This window comes from Lynx rufus, unplaced genomic scaffold, assembly GCF_022079265.1.
Source record: "Lynx rufus isolate CCGP_SWC_20201006 ecotype Redwood Valley unplaced genomic scaffold, mLynRuf1.p SCAF_4, whole genome shotgun sequence".
Classification (NCBI taxonomy): Eukaryota; Metazoa; Chordata; class Mammalia; order Carnivora; family Felidae; genus Lynx; species Lynx rufus.
This window is the reverse complement of record NW_025814856.1, coordinates 59,713,664-59,727,970: the sequence shown is the minus strand read 5'-3', so window position 1 is coordinate 59,727,970 and position 14,307 is coordinate 59,713,664. Positions and strand designations below refer to the sequence as shown.

Genomic DNA, 14,307 nt, shown 5'->3' with positions numbered 1-14,307 from the left:
AATCTCCAGGACGAGGCCCATTCCCCGCCGGCCCTCCCTGCGCCCCCTCCGTGAAGTCCCAGCCAGCACCCCCGACCCCGACCCCACTCCACATTGGGCCTCCTCGTTGGCCCGAGTCTCCGCGGAGAGGCCGGCGCCCCGCCGTCCCCCCGCCCCTCCCCGGAGGCCCGTCCGCTCGCCCGGGCCCCGACGGGCCTCGCCTGTCCGCCCCTAGCCCACCGCCCCGGGCTCGCCTCCTTTGCGGGGTTCCCACGCCCCTGCGCCGCGCCGGCCTTGTAAGGCAGAGCCGCGCTGCCACCTGCCTCCGTGCACCCGGCGCGTTCCCCGGGCCAGGAGGGGCCGGGAGTGTGGCAGGGCCGGGGGGGGGGGGGGGGGGGGGGGGCAATGAGCGTGCGGGGCGGGCCGGGCCGGGGGCGGGCCAATGAGCGCGTGTGGCGTGGCGGGCCAATGAGCGCGCGGTGCGTGGCGGGCCATCGGGGCGCGCGGTGCGGAGCTGTCGAGCCCCGGGCGGCGGGGGTGCGGGAGCTCGCCGGACACCCGGTCGCCCGCGGCCGAGTCGCGGAGGCGCTCGCTGCAGTGGCCGCATCTCCGAGGTAAGCGTCCGCAGAGCTCGGTCCGGGGCGCTGGACGCAGGACCACCCACTCTGCCCGGGCCCGCCGCGCCTGCCACCTGCGCCCGCCACGCCCCCTTCTGGCTGCGGCCCCCTGCGTCCCTGCGCCCCCATCCCAGGCCCTGGGCTGCCCGGCGGTCCGTGCTGCGCGCTGAGGCCCCCGGGGGCTGCGTCGGGGGCGTGGGTCCGGGGACGCGAGGGGCGCGAGCGGGGACGACCGCGCCGCGAGGGACAGGTGGTTGGTGCGTGGGCCCCGGATGAGGCGCTGAGGCCTGTCTGGGCGGCAGCGCTTCACGCGACGAAGCCGCGCCCCCCCCCCCCCCCCCCGCCTCACTCCCGGCAGCCCCTTTCCCCGCCGCCGCTGCCTCCCCACGTCCCGCTACGCGGACGCCCGGGCCTGGGGTGGTCGCCGCCGGCAAGACCGAAGGGAGTTAGGGCTTAGAGGGTGTGTAATGAAGCCAGTGCCCTGCAGCCCCAATTCCGGGAGACCTGGGGCCACGCAGAGAGCCCAGAGTGAGCGTGGTCCCTCGACAAAGACCGCGCCGCCCCCTCGGGGTCCTAGGCCCCTCTCTGGTCATATTTGCTTCACCATTATCATGCCAGGTGACAGTGTCTGTCGTTCACTGTGCGACTCCAGCAGCCTCCACGGAGGGTGACACATTCACTTATCGCCTGTGACCTGGCAGTCAGGATGAAGAAATCCGCTGCCAGTACGTTTGCTCACACACCTCTGGGGAGCAGTGCCCCACCTGTGCAGAAGGACCAGAGAAACCCTTTATTCTGCGGTTTCAGTTACACAAATGCAGCCTTGAAATGAGCTGGGGAGAAAATCCATTCCTGCCACTCTGCTCATGACTATTTCGACAGGCATTTGGTGTCTCTGAAGATGAGACACCGTTTAGGGTAAGCTGACAGTGTGGCCATCTATCTGCGTATTTAGTGGTTAATTTACCTGGCATTTTTTGGATACCGGCAGGGTCTTGGCAGGGTCTCGGGGACGCTGGATAAAGGACCCAGCTCCCATGTCCCACTCTGCAGGCCTGTCCTGACTCCCCATGGCCAGCCTCTCAGGGAGGACCCAATGGAGGTGGGTGGGGGGAGCTCTGCACAATCCAGGGCAGCCCCGCACTCCTAGGAGGTGATTGGTAAAGGCCAACCTGGATCCTGAGTGCCCTTGGGACCACAGAGGCTTGGAGTGATGGGGAGAGAGCTTGGAACAAGCAGGAAATGGGGGTGGGGCATCGAGACAGCAGCTTGACTGATGCCTTAATTAAGCTGGATTCTGTGACCCTGTCTCTGGTACCAGCCACTCTTCCCATCACATGGTCCAAATCACAGGGCTCCTCGAGGGTTCTGGGGGGAGGGGTGCTGGTGAATTTGTCTGCAAATTGCCTGCGGTAGGAGGGTATGTGCATTCTCCTGGCAGAAGGGTCTGCCGCTTTCCTGATTTCCAGAGGGTTCCATGAGTCAGAAAGGTACCATAACTTAAGTGCTACATTAGAAAATCCCTATCTGTGAGTACGGAAGGATGAAGTGATGGAGATCATGGGAAGCTCTCTTGGCTGTATTCTTATCTCCCTGGTGCTGTTTGGCTCCTCTTCCCGAATCCTTTGAAGTCTCAGTAAATAACTGTTGTAAAAGTGTATACAAGGTTATAAATACTCATGGTGGAAAATGTGTAAATCACAGGAGAATTTAAAGAAAATTAAATCACTCATCACTGCTTGAGGATGCAGAGAAGGCTTTTAGCAGCCAGACGGTCCTCAGGGCCGCAGAGTGCTCCAGGCAGGAGAGACTGAGAATAAAAAGCTTCCTCTGGGAGAGGCTGTGCTGCCTGGAAGCCAGGCCTATTTATAGCTGGTGATGTTGCTGGTGAGGCAGGAGGAGCATGTCTGGGGATCTTGGGACCACAAGGCAAGGGCCCTGCTGCACCTTGAAGTGTCAGGTCCTCTCTGGTCTCAGCGTGGCTCCAGCTGGAGGGCGGTGGGGGCGGGGCGATGTGCCCCTGAGCCCACAGACCCTGGACCTGGCAGACACTTGCCTGTGTGTAAGCAGCAGCCTTACCTCAAGGGGGTGGGGGGATGGAGCGCACCTGCACCTGGGGCTCAGACGTGGTCTCCAGCCTTTCTGGGTGAGGACAGAGCCCTGGTGTCTGCCCTCAGCAGTGCGTCTTCAGGGGGACCCTTTGCAGCAGCGGAGCGTGCGGGGTACGGGGTTGGCCCTGCTGGGGCCTCGGGTGAGGGTGCGGCCCTGTGTGAGCCCCAGGAGCGGCCTGTGGGGGGGGGCTGCTCCTCCCTCCTCCCCACCTCTCATCTGATGTGGGGTGTCAGTCTGCTTCCAAGCTCCTTATTCCCTGGAACTGTGCAATAGCACAGGACGGCCGTCAGCCGGGAGGTGTAATTTAGCGTTCAAACACAGGACCTTCTTGGTGAAGAGTCTAAAGTCTTGCATAGAGTGTAAGGCAGTGACAGTTTTCTGCCTTCCCCGCCTTCGCCCCCAGCCTTCGCTTCTCTCAGCAGGGGGACCTGCCAGCCGGTCCTGGGAGGAGCACGTTCACACCGACTTTTTCTTGTTTTTAATTAGGTTTGTGGTGAGGAATGATGGATTCTTACCTTTGCTCAAGCCTAGATGTTAAAACCACCTGGAGCCTTTTCCACTCCTCCTGCTGCCTCTGTGGTGGGGCGCACCCATGTGTCCCCAGCGTATGTCCCTGTGTGTCCCAACGTGTCCCTGCATGTCTCCAGCATGTCCCCAGGGTGCCTGTGTCTCTGGTTCTCTTGGCATAAGTGCAGTACCCCCGCGTGGGCTCCGTGTGACCTCCGGCCCTGAGCCACATTTCCCCAGATCTCTCCCTGTCACACCTGTGTGACTGCATGTCTGCTGAGCACCTGCCAGGTGGGAAGCCCCACTGCACTGGGGACAATACCCAGCAGCCAGTGCCCCCGGGTGACCTCGTGCAGTCCCCACATGCCCCACTGTCTCACCTGCACAGGGGGGCGGGGGGGGGCGCCAGGTGGGCAGGGTGTGGGGCGTGCGGTGCAGGTGTGGGTCTGGGCCCAGAACCGACGTTAAGTCAGGTGCTCCTCGAGTGTGCCTGCGGCCCTGCGTCACAAGCTGTCTGTAGAAAGCCCACCCACACCCTCCTTCTCCATCCAGGTGTACGCACTTCGTGCACTCACTGACCCTCGACCCCGCTCCCGTCATTTAATACCGTAGGACAGACTGTCCCCAAACCAGAGCTTTAAGACAGTGACCCCATTTGCTTTTGCTCATGACTCTGCCACCCAGCAGGGCTTGGCACGGACAGTGGTCCCCACCCCCTGACCTCAGCTAGGGGTTTGCTGGCCAGACAGGACCACCCAAGGCTGCCCTGCTTAGTTGAGTCTGGGTTGAGTGGCTGGCACGAGGCTCCCGTCTCTGTGTGGGGTCTCTCCAGAACGTTTGCCTGTCCCCTGAGGGAACAGGGGAGCCTGGTTCTTTGTCATTTGGCTGTGTCCCATGGTCCGGCCAGCTGGAAGGGCCCCTGGCTTCAGGGGCAGGAGCTGGTGGGTGGGAGATGCTCTCGGGTGGCCCCCTTCTCAGTGCTTCGGAGGACCAGTTGTGGCAGCCCCTGGGGCCCCTGGCCCTGTGCCCCTCGGCCTTTGACGGCCCCTGGCCTGCTCCCTCAGGACTCGTTGCACCCTTTCTCTGGCAGCAGGTCGCACGTCTGTGGGTGGATGGCCCCCTCGGCCGCGCGGCCCACTGTGCCCTGGTTCTGATTCCTGCTGCTTGGTCACTTGGCCCCCGCGTCCTCGGGGTCTGAGGCTCCATTCTCCTGACACCCTGCAGGCCCTGCCCCACTGGGCCTTCCACCCTGGCAGGGGCCCCTGCCTGCTTCTCTGGACTTGCTGCCTTTTTCTCATTGAATTGTAGGGTCCTTTGCAGGTTCTGGAGACAAGCCCATATTTGTATCTTCTCCTACCCCGTGGCTTCCCTTTTCTCTCCATCGGTGATATTTTTGATGAACAGAAGTTCTTGATTTCAGCCTGGTGCCATCCTAGAATTGTTTCCTTTAAGGGCAGTGATTTTTGAGGCTTGTGCAGTGGATCTTTCTCTATCCCCAGGACGTCAGATACCCTCAGCCCTCACCTTTGTGAGGATTTTGCCTTTCCTACTTCAGTCCTCAGAGCGCCTGAAGGGTGGTGTCGATGCCCCGTCTCCCCTGCATCTGCCATTTACTGAAAATATGCTCCTCCCTTTTTTCTGCAGGGCCACCTTGTCACACACGTGTGCACATGCGTTTGGGCTCTGGCGTCCCTCCCATTGTTGATTCTGTCCCATTGGTGCTGTCTTTGCTTCCAGACCTTTCTCTCGAGTCTCCATGCCCATGGAGCAAATCTTGTCCTTTTAAAATCACTGTGTATTCACAGCCCTTCTCCCATGTATGTCAGCTCAGTGCATCTGGATACTAGACACAAAAGTTGTCGGAGTTTTTATCCAGATTAAGTTAAGACTGGTTGAATTTAGGGACAGCGGACATCTTTCTGTATGTAGATTCCAACCCATGTTCATAACGTCATCATTTAGGCCTTTCGTTTCCTTCAGTGGCCGAGTTTTCTGTGTTGACTGTGCGTCCTCTGTGAGCGGTGTTCCTAGGAACTTGTATTTCTTCATATTTTAAATGTTGCATTTCTAAATGCTTTTTACTGTGCGTCTTTGCTGTTATGCAGAAATGAAATGGCCTTTTGTGTGTTGACCACGTATCCAGAAACACCACTAGACTCACTTATTGATGCTAATAATCATCCTGGGATCCCTTTGGGTTTGGTGTGTACACAACCCTAGAAACTGCAGATGATGAGTTTTTTTCCCTAACAATTTTTATATCTTCATTTCCTTTTCTTGCCTTACTGTACTGACATGGGGAATACAGTACTTGCCCAACTTAAAAACAAACGCTTTCAGGGGCGCCTGGGTGGCGCAGTCGGTTAAGCGTCCGACTTCAGCCAGGTCACGATCTCGCGGTCCGTGAGTTCGAGCCCCGCGTCAGGCTCTGGGCTGATGGCTCAGAGCCTGGAGCCTGTTTCCGATTCTGTGTCTCCCTCTCTCTCTGCCTCTCCCCCGTTCATGCTCTGTCTCTCTCTGTCGCAAAAATAAATAAACGTTGAAAAAAAAAATAAAAAAAAAAAAACGCTTTCAATATTTCAAGTGTGGCGGCATTTTTCAGCTTTTTTCAGGTGGCCCTTTTTCTCAGATTAAGGAGTTTCCTCTTTTTTCGATTTACTAAGAATTTGCATGATGCATAGATGCTGACTTCTGTCAGATGCTCTCCCTGCGTTTATGACGGTGGCATTAGTATGACGGGATTCTGTTGGTTAATGTTTTGTTTAGGATTGTGAAGGACAGTTTTTGTATCCATGGGCAGCTCCTCAGGTCTGCCTGCGGTGTGGAGTGACTCTGGCTCCCATCGAGGCCGGGACCTGGCTGCCTTGCCCCTGCAGCAGGGCTGTGTAGGACCCGCCCCCCACCCCCACCCTCCCCACCCCCACACTTGTCATTGGGTTCAGGGCCACCAGGCAAATCAGACCTCGCCTTGATACCTTCAGCTTGGTGACACCTACAAAGATCCTTTCTCCAAACAAGGTCACATTCACAGTTCTGGGGGTTAGGATGTGGCCGTTCCTTTCTCGGGGCCACCTTTCAGCCCACTCCACTTGCCCTCAGGCTGCCTGCAGGCGCTGACAGAGACCCCTGGCCGTGCACTTGTGGGGCCAGGCGCTGGGTGACTGAGCGGCTAGAAGTTTCCACCTGTGTCCTCATCCAACCCGTAGGGCACCACCTGCCCGGGGACATCTGTCCGGGAGCCTCAAGTCTCCCTCTGGTTCAGCCCACCAAGACCAGAGTGTAAAGTGTGGGAAACGCGGCACCCGCACCCTCAGGGCTTCAGTGTTTTCTGTGTCATGGCTGGGACTTGTGGGCAGAACATCTTAGGACAGGTCTTAGAGAACCTGTGGCCCAGACGGTGAGCCACGGGCTAGTGTGGGCCTGGGCAGCCATCTCGGAGCCGGGGGCCCCAGAGGGCCCAGGTGGGCTGAGCCCCCTTCTCCTCTGTCCCTGCTGGTAACCCGGGGCCACCCTCCCATGCCACTCTGCTCTCCTTGGTTCTGAGGCCCTCTTTCGGGATTGGGGGTATGCCGTGGTGCCCCTCATGCTGTGGTGTCCTCATGCCGAGGGTTCTTGCACAGAAATGGGGTCTCGGTCTGGACCCTGGGCCCCGGCGTCCCATCGGTGGGCCCAGCGACCACCCCAAGGGCTTCAGCACCTAGAGCTTTTGCTGGCCTGGGCCCAGGTGTCAAGATCCGGGAGACGTGGGAGTGAACAGCAGGGACACTGAGCAGGGGCTCAGGGAGAGCCAGAGTGGCTTCCAGAAGCTTCCCTCTGATGAGCCCGCCCCCAGGAGCCCTATCCCCCTACAGGGCCTGTGGTGTCCCTCAGGGGCCCAGAGCCTGGTTCTCAATCCCACTTGCAACACAGTGTGTCCCGTGCAGACTCCACTGCACCCAGAGGGGCTGGCGCTGTGCCTTTAGTGGAAGAGGTTAAGGCAAGAACCCAGAACAAGATCCTGCCTTTCGTGGGCGGGCACTTCTGGGAGCCGAGGGGCTTGGCGGGGTGAGCAGCCCCCACACAGGCCTGCGCAAATAGGGAATTCTCCCTGCACGCAAATAGGGAATTCTCCAGGGAACGCTATAGGTTCCAAGGCTTCAGGACACTCCAGGCCTGTTATTTAGCAAAGAATATCTGCCTCTTCTGGGTTTGTGGCTGCAGGGTGTCCCCAAGGAGGACACTGGTTCCCCCTGTTTCAGGAGCCTGGACTCACACTGCACCCCAGCAGCACGGGGAGGCCAGCGCAGGACACCTGGGTGCCAGCTTGGCAGGACCTGGCTCCTTCAAGGACACCAACATGGAGTTTCAGGAGTCAGGACAGAGCCTGGGAGTGTGCTGGGGGACTTGGGGTCACACTGGTGGGCTCTCCCCCCTCTCAGAGCAGGGGCCCAGGGGCAGGTGGGCAGGAGGAGGGGCTGGCATTTCTCAGAGAGGGTCTCTGGGAGGCTGCTCACCTCCAGGCCAGAGGTTCCCAGGGAGATGGGGCCAGAGGAGGGGCTCATGCAGCCCCCAGGAAGAATGACAGAAGCCAGCAGCATGTGGAGGACTGGGGGACAGGGGTCTGGGTGAGCTCTGGCTTCCCTGTGGCCTGTCCAGATTCCCAGACACATGTGTCCTGCCGGCCCCCACCTTACCCCACTCTGCACACCATCCCTGGTCTCCGATTCTAGTGTAAGTGCAGCTCTTCCACAGAGCCTGCGCACAGACACCTGGTCCTACTCACAGACACACCTGGCTCTGTTCACAGACACACCTGGTCATGCTCACAGACACACCTGCTTCTGTTGCAGGACCATCACTAACAGGGAATTCCAGTGTTCCTGGTCAGGAATTCTGTGTGCTGATGTCCATGTGGCAGCTGACAGTGGTCTGTCGGGGTCTGTCCTGTGTCACCTTTTCTGTAAGTTTTGCTTTAGGTAGTCAAGGCTTAAGGAGGTTGTCTAAAAAAATTTCTTGCAGCTCCACACCGGGTCTCGATTGAACGCTATTGTTACCAAGACAGAGCCTTCTGGCACCCTCTCCGCCCCGAGGGGCAGACCTCGGTGGGTCTGAAATACTAATTAATCCAGACTCTGTGTGCTATCCAGCGCAAATAGCACCCTGACAGCCCCATGTGGGGAACCTGGACGACAGCGTCCCCTCAGTTCGGCCTGTGTGCTCGCGTGGGGTGCAGGTGGAGGGTCCGGCCTGAGGGGGGCAGAGGGCGGCCTCCTGGCCCATGCACGCGCCTATTTTGGGGTTGCTGCGTGTTCAGAGTGAGGAGCCATGTTTCCTGCAACATGATGCTGGTGTCTGGGTCTCAGGTTAGGAAGAAGCACCTTGGTGGGGCTCCCTGGGGCCTGTTGGCCACTGACCGGCTCCATTCTTGCCACACACCCTGTGGCCCCAGCCAGGATATGGCCACGGCCCGGACATGGTGGGATTTGTCCGAGGCAGGAAGCGGGAATAACAGAGCTGAGCCTTCTCCACAGAACACAGTCCAGATGCTGCCCGCCACCGGTCCAGCACGATTGTGGGGCGGGGGCATCCACGGGAGGTCCGGGTGAGGTTGGCAGGGCTCCGTGTGTGCAGATACATCCCAGAGACACCAGGGACAGGGGCTCCCCTGTTCTGGGTCTGCCCAGGGCCCACACTCTCCAGGCAGGGGGCAAGTGAGCGTGGGCATTTGGGGTCAGCGGCGGCGTCAGGATGGCCATGTGGCTGAGGCCTTCTCTGTGGGGGCCCTCTCCTGGCCTGAGGCCATGCAGGGCCTCCACGGTGGGCAGCCTGGTGTGTCTGGAATTGGGGAGTTGCTGACACTTGGCCCCTTGCTGGGTTGATGTGGATGCTGGGTCTTAGCACACCTTTTGTCCTTTTAAGGTGACCTTCACTCAGAAATGGTTTCAGTGACCTCAATGGGTCTGTTTCATAGCCCATCCCCTGCCATAGCCACGATGGCAATTAGGGGTGCAGGTTGTGGGCAGGGGGTGGTGGCTGGAGCCCCCAGGGACCCCGCCCCTGCCCCTCACAGGGCAAGCCCAGCCCCAGGCACCTGCATGAAGCAAGCATGCTAGGGTGGCTTTTTCCTACTTGGCCGGGAAGAGTTGGGGCCACAGCTGCCGCTTCAGGCAGGTCAGGGCCTCCCCGCAGCCCCTACAGCCCCACAGCATCATGGTTGTGCCCAGGCCCTGATAGGCGGGTGGATCAGCAGCAATGGGGAGCCCTGGGTAGGAGCAGGGCGGCCACTGTCTGCCAGGAAGGTCTGGCTTCAATTGGTCCTCCTTTTTTTGTTGTTTATTTTAAGAGAGAGGGCGAGAGCAAGCGAACGCAGGGGAGGGGCAGAGAGAGAGGACAGAGGGTCAGTAGCAGGCTCTGAGCTGTCAGCACAGACCCGAAGCCGGGCTTCGGGTACCGTTGAGACCATGACCTGAGCTAAAGTCAGACACTTGATGGACAGAGCCCCCCAGGCGTCCCACCGGCGGTCCTCCTTGGGCACAGCGTGCAGTTGGAGCTGCTGGTCTGGCCTGAGAACTGCCCCAGGTCAGGCATGATGTGAGGGCATCGCCGCTACATCACAGCCACAATGACAGCTCCCCCAGGAGCCCCCTACTCCTGCCAGCCCAAAGGAATTCCCCACAGGCCCCTCCTTCTCACTGAGCCTCATCAGGGCCTTAAGTGGCCCCTTGACACCCCACTTCCTGCCTGCACTGGCATCCTGGCCAGCCAGGCTGCCCTCTGGACAGGTCACCCATGGCCCTGGCTTTGCTGCAGGGTGGAGCATGGGGGGCCAGTAGCTTCCTCCCACATGAACGCCAAGTTCTCCGTGATGACCCAGCATGCTGCCTGCCACCTCTTGGAGAGGTGTCCCTGGGAGTGCCATCGGTCTTGAATCATGGAGGTGCTGGCACATTTTGGCCCGAAGCCCGGGAGCCTTCCTGCTGTTGGCCCTGTCTCTGGAGGGCTGCCCGGGCCCCCGCCAGCCCCAGTGTCCCCAGGTGACCTTTGGCACTGGCGGGGTTTAGCCCCCTGCCCACCCTGAGTTGGGTCTGGAGGCCTGGGGGACACAAGGCTTGGGAAGCAAAGTGAAACCCCAGCTCACGGGGCCTTGTGTGTGATCAGTGACCCCATTACTGCTGGGTGGGCCTGCAGGCAGGGCACTGGCCAGCTAGGCCTAGAGCTGGGAGAGGGGGTTTCAGTGTGGGGACACCCTCCAGTTCTGTGGACTCTGGAGAACAGGCTCACTCTGTGTCCAGAGAGCAGTGTAATGTGATCAGTGTCTCTGGGGAAGAGACGGGCATTGTCATTCTAGAACTTGCTGTGCATTGCTCTCTGCAGCAGGGTGCCGGGTCCCCTGGGGAGAACTCCCTGATGGGCAATCACGCTGGGGACACTTGGGGACACCTGGCCCAGCCAGGTGGAGTGGGAGAGTCGGCCTTAGGCCCGTGTCCACCAGCTCTGAATGTGGCCCTCTGATGGGAGCCCCCGTCAGCCTTTCCCCCCACCCCCAGCTCAAGTGACTCCCACTGGTGGCGCCTGGTGCCGCGGTGCCCAGAGAGGGCTGCGTGCTCTGACGGCCAGTCCCGGGGCTGGCCGTCAGGCCTGGCATCCACATGCCACCCGGGCAGGGTGTGAATAGGAGACAGGAGTGCCTTTAACGGCCCAGGACAAACAAACAGGGCCTTGGCCAGGCAGCAGGGCAGAGATCTCCGTGTGGGGCGGCTGCTGTGAGAACCTTGCTGCCGAGGAAGGTTTTCCCCAGAGGCTGGGTGGGGGGGTTGAGGCCAACTGCTGCGGGGGCAGAGCCCGCTGCCCACCACTGGGTCTGAGGAAGCCCTGCACCCACCAGGTCACCAGCCCCTGCTGTGCGGTCGTGGTCGGGACCAGCACCCAAGGACAGAAGGGGCATTTGTGTTCTGAGTGCAGGCCCCGTGGGGGCTCAGGCTTCCCAGCCCCAATCCCTGACTGTGGGCTGTGTCCCGTGTCTTCCGACGGGCATGTCAAGTGCCTCTGAGTCCCTGCGTGTGGTGTCCATCTGTTCACTGCTGAAGGACACCTGACTACGTGGTTTACGTGGGACTGCGGTGCGTCTGTCCTGTGTCGAGCCCAGACTTGGGGTCTCAGAGCTGTAACTGCCAAACTGCCTCCCCGGGTGGACGCCACGTCGGAGTGCCCAGCTGACCACATCCTGCCGGTGTGGCCATTTCACTGGCTTCAGCCACGCTGGCCGTCCGGTCTGGTAGGACTCGCCATGTGGGGTGGCGCTTTGTGTGCTCTGCGCTGGCCACCCAGGGGTCTTCCTGGACAGTGTCTGGTTCGGGTATTTTGCCCCGTTTTCTATGTGGGATTCTCCCTGTTGTTAAGTTTGAAAAGCTTTCTCTTTCAGGTGTCTGTTTGCACGTGTTTTCTCCCCATCTGTGGCTCATTTTGTATTCCTCAAAACAGCATCTTTTCAAGGGCATGGTGTTTTAAATTTTGGTGCATTCCAATTCCTTGTTTCTTTTATGGACTTTTTTGGTGTTGTTTCTAAGAAATCTTTGTTTCACCCAAGATCACAAAGTTTTTCTCTTAGGTATTCTTCCAGAAGTTTATAGTTCTAGGTTTTGTGCTGAACTTAGGACGATGGCCCATTTTGAGTGAGTCTCTGTAGGCACTTCGAGGCACAGTGCAGGGCTGGGTCCCCGCTGTACCAGCACCAGCTATTTAGCGACGGCCCTTTCTCTGCTGGGCTGCCTTTCTTTGCTCTTCCATGGAAACCCTCGTGTGGGTCTGTCCCTGTGCCTTCGTGGTTATTGTGGCTGTTCTGGGCCATCTGCTCGTGGACATCTGCAGGGCCGTCCCACTCAGGCCTCTGCACCCACAGGGTGTCCCTGAATGGCAGGGAGCCGCCCCCACAGGACCTCTTGTTCTAAAACCCTGACAACTCACTCCATGGATTAGCAGGAGAGATCCAGTCAAAGTGGTAAAAATGGTTTTTTAGTAAAAATTATAAAAAGTGCACAGTTTAGAATCTTCCTGAAATTTTGTGAGTGGCCTGCGGCAAGGAATGAATAGGGCTGCATCTGCCCCTAGCCACCTTGTGCCCCTTAGGCAGGTGGCTTTCAGGTGGGGGCAGTGGGGGTCCTGGGAGGAGGGACAGGCCCTGGGACCACTTTGCTGGGCGTATTGGTGAGGCCACCGCCCGACCCCGTCCCTGTATGATGACAGGGACGTCGGGCCACGGTGGCCCCAGGCAGGACTCGGCCTCTATGTGGTTCAGATGGGACGAGCTTCTTGACCTGACTTTTTCCCTCCTTCTCTGAGTGGACACCACACACGCCCCATTTTAGAACCAGACAACAGCTTTGTTTTAATGTCCAGTTGTTCATAAAGGATATGGTTCCTTTAAGCTTTTTTCCAAGACAATTTATATTTGCTGCCGTTGCCCATGGCGACCGACTGTTGGGCATAAACAGTGCACACCAGGGCGGGGGAGGGGCATATTCTGTATTTTAACGTTAGACTTGATTTCTACTGTGGGAGAGAGGTGGGGGTTCCCCAAGGCCACTGGGCCCCCACCAGGTTCCTGGGTAGGGATCCCCTGATGTCACTGGTCCCTGGGTAGGGGGAGGGTTACCCCTATGTCACTGGGTGCCCAGACAGGGGCAGGGGTCCCCCGATGTCACCAGATCCCTGGGAGGTAGTCTCCCGATGTCATCAGGTCCCTGGGCAGGGCCAGGGTTTCCCCGATGTCACCTGGTCCCCGGGCAGGGGTCTCCTGATGCCACCAGGTCCCTGGGAAGGGGTCCCCTGACATCACCTGGTCCCCGGATGTCAGCAGGTTCTGGGGGCACTACTTGGTGGGGCTGTGAGTTATGGAGGGGAGTGGCCCTGGCCCAGGCCCTGAGTGCTCTCCTCCCTCAGAGGGAAATCCTGCTGGACCATCACATTCGAGCAGTTCAAGGAGGCGCTTGAAGAGCTCTCCAAGAAGAGATTCAAAGACAAGAGCAGCAAGGGGGCCGTCCGCGAGGTGCACAGGCTCATTGAGGGCAAGGCCCCCATCATCTCAGGGGTGATGGTGAGCATGGCTAGCAGGGACTCCCTGGAGGGCAGCAGCCCATGGGGTCTGGGGTGGTACAGGGGATGTGTTACTCCCTGGGGGTGTGCCGACCCAGCTGCCGACGGCCTCACGTGCTCACTTGGCCCCTTGTGCTCACATGGGCACGTCCCATTCTCTCCCTCTACAGAAGGCCATCTCGTCGCCCACTGTGTCCCGGCTCATGGACACGACCAAGTTCACGGGCTCCCACAAGGAACGCTTCGACCCATCAGGCAAGGGCAAAGGCAAGGTAGGCCGTGTGGACCTGGTGGATGAGTCAGGCTACGTACCGGGCTACAAGCACCCGGGCACCTATGACCAGAAGGTGCAGGGTGGCAAGTAGCCAGCCCAGGAGCAGCCCTTCCCGCTGGGGCCCGTGCCACCTCACACTTCATTACATTCCCTTGCTCCCTGGGGAAGAACTCAAGGCTGGGGCCCCGGGGGACCGTGGGGGTGGCAGTCAGGCCTCCCCCTGCTTGGGGCCTGGCATGCTTCTCTCTGACCCCCAAGTGAGGCCCCGAAATCACTGACCATTTCTAACACACCTGCCGCGTCCAGTGCTGGCCGACAACAAATGGCCTTTTTCAGAGCGTCTCCTGGGACCAGACCACACTAACTACCTGGCTTACAGGCAAAAAGTCCATTTTAAAGGGGCCGGTGGGCCACAAGGGGTGAGTGGGACAGACCCTGTCAGAAGCTGGCCCCCTGCTGACCTGCAAACCCCTCCCTGGAACCTCGAGGGCAGCACAAGCTAACGCACTAACCAGCAGCACCAAGAAGACAGAAGTGAGCTGCTAACAGGACATCATGAAGGTGTGGGGAGGTGGGACAGGTGCTTGCATGTGCACACACACTCACCCATACCCACATGTGTGTGCTTGCACACACGCACATGCTCACACACACACACGCACACACGTTGTGGAGCCGGAGGAAGGTGAGCCAGTGGAAGGGGCTCCTCAGTGGACCAGAGGAACACGGTCTGAAGTTGTCAAAATG

General features: G+C 59.5%; 1 protein-coding gene across 1 annotated transcript; it reads left to right on the top strand.

The window, feature by feature from the left end:
- The first annotated feature begins 384 nt into the window (after positions 1-384).
- Positions 385-13,690, top strand: LOC124523369 (tubulin polymerization-promoting protein-like). The gene is made up of 3 exons (XM_047095205.1): positions 385-593; positions 13,134-13,287; positions 13,457-13,690. The coding sequence occupies exons 1-3, from the start codon at positions 385-387 to the stop codon at positions 13,649-13,651; spliced, it is 558 nt and encodes a 185-aa protein (XP_046951161.1). The 3' UTR covers positions 13,652-13,690.
- Positions 13,691-14,307: the final 617 nt, after the last annotated feature.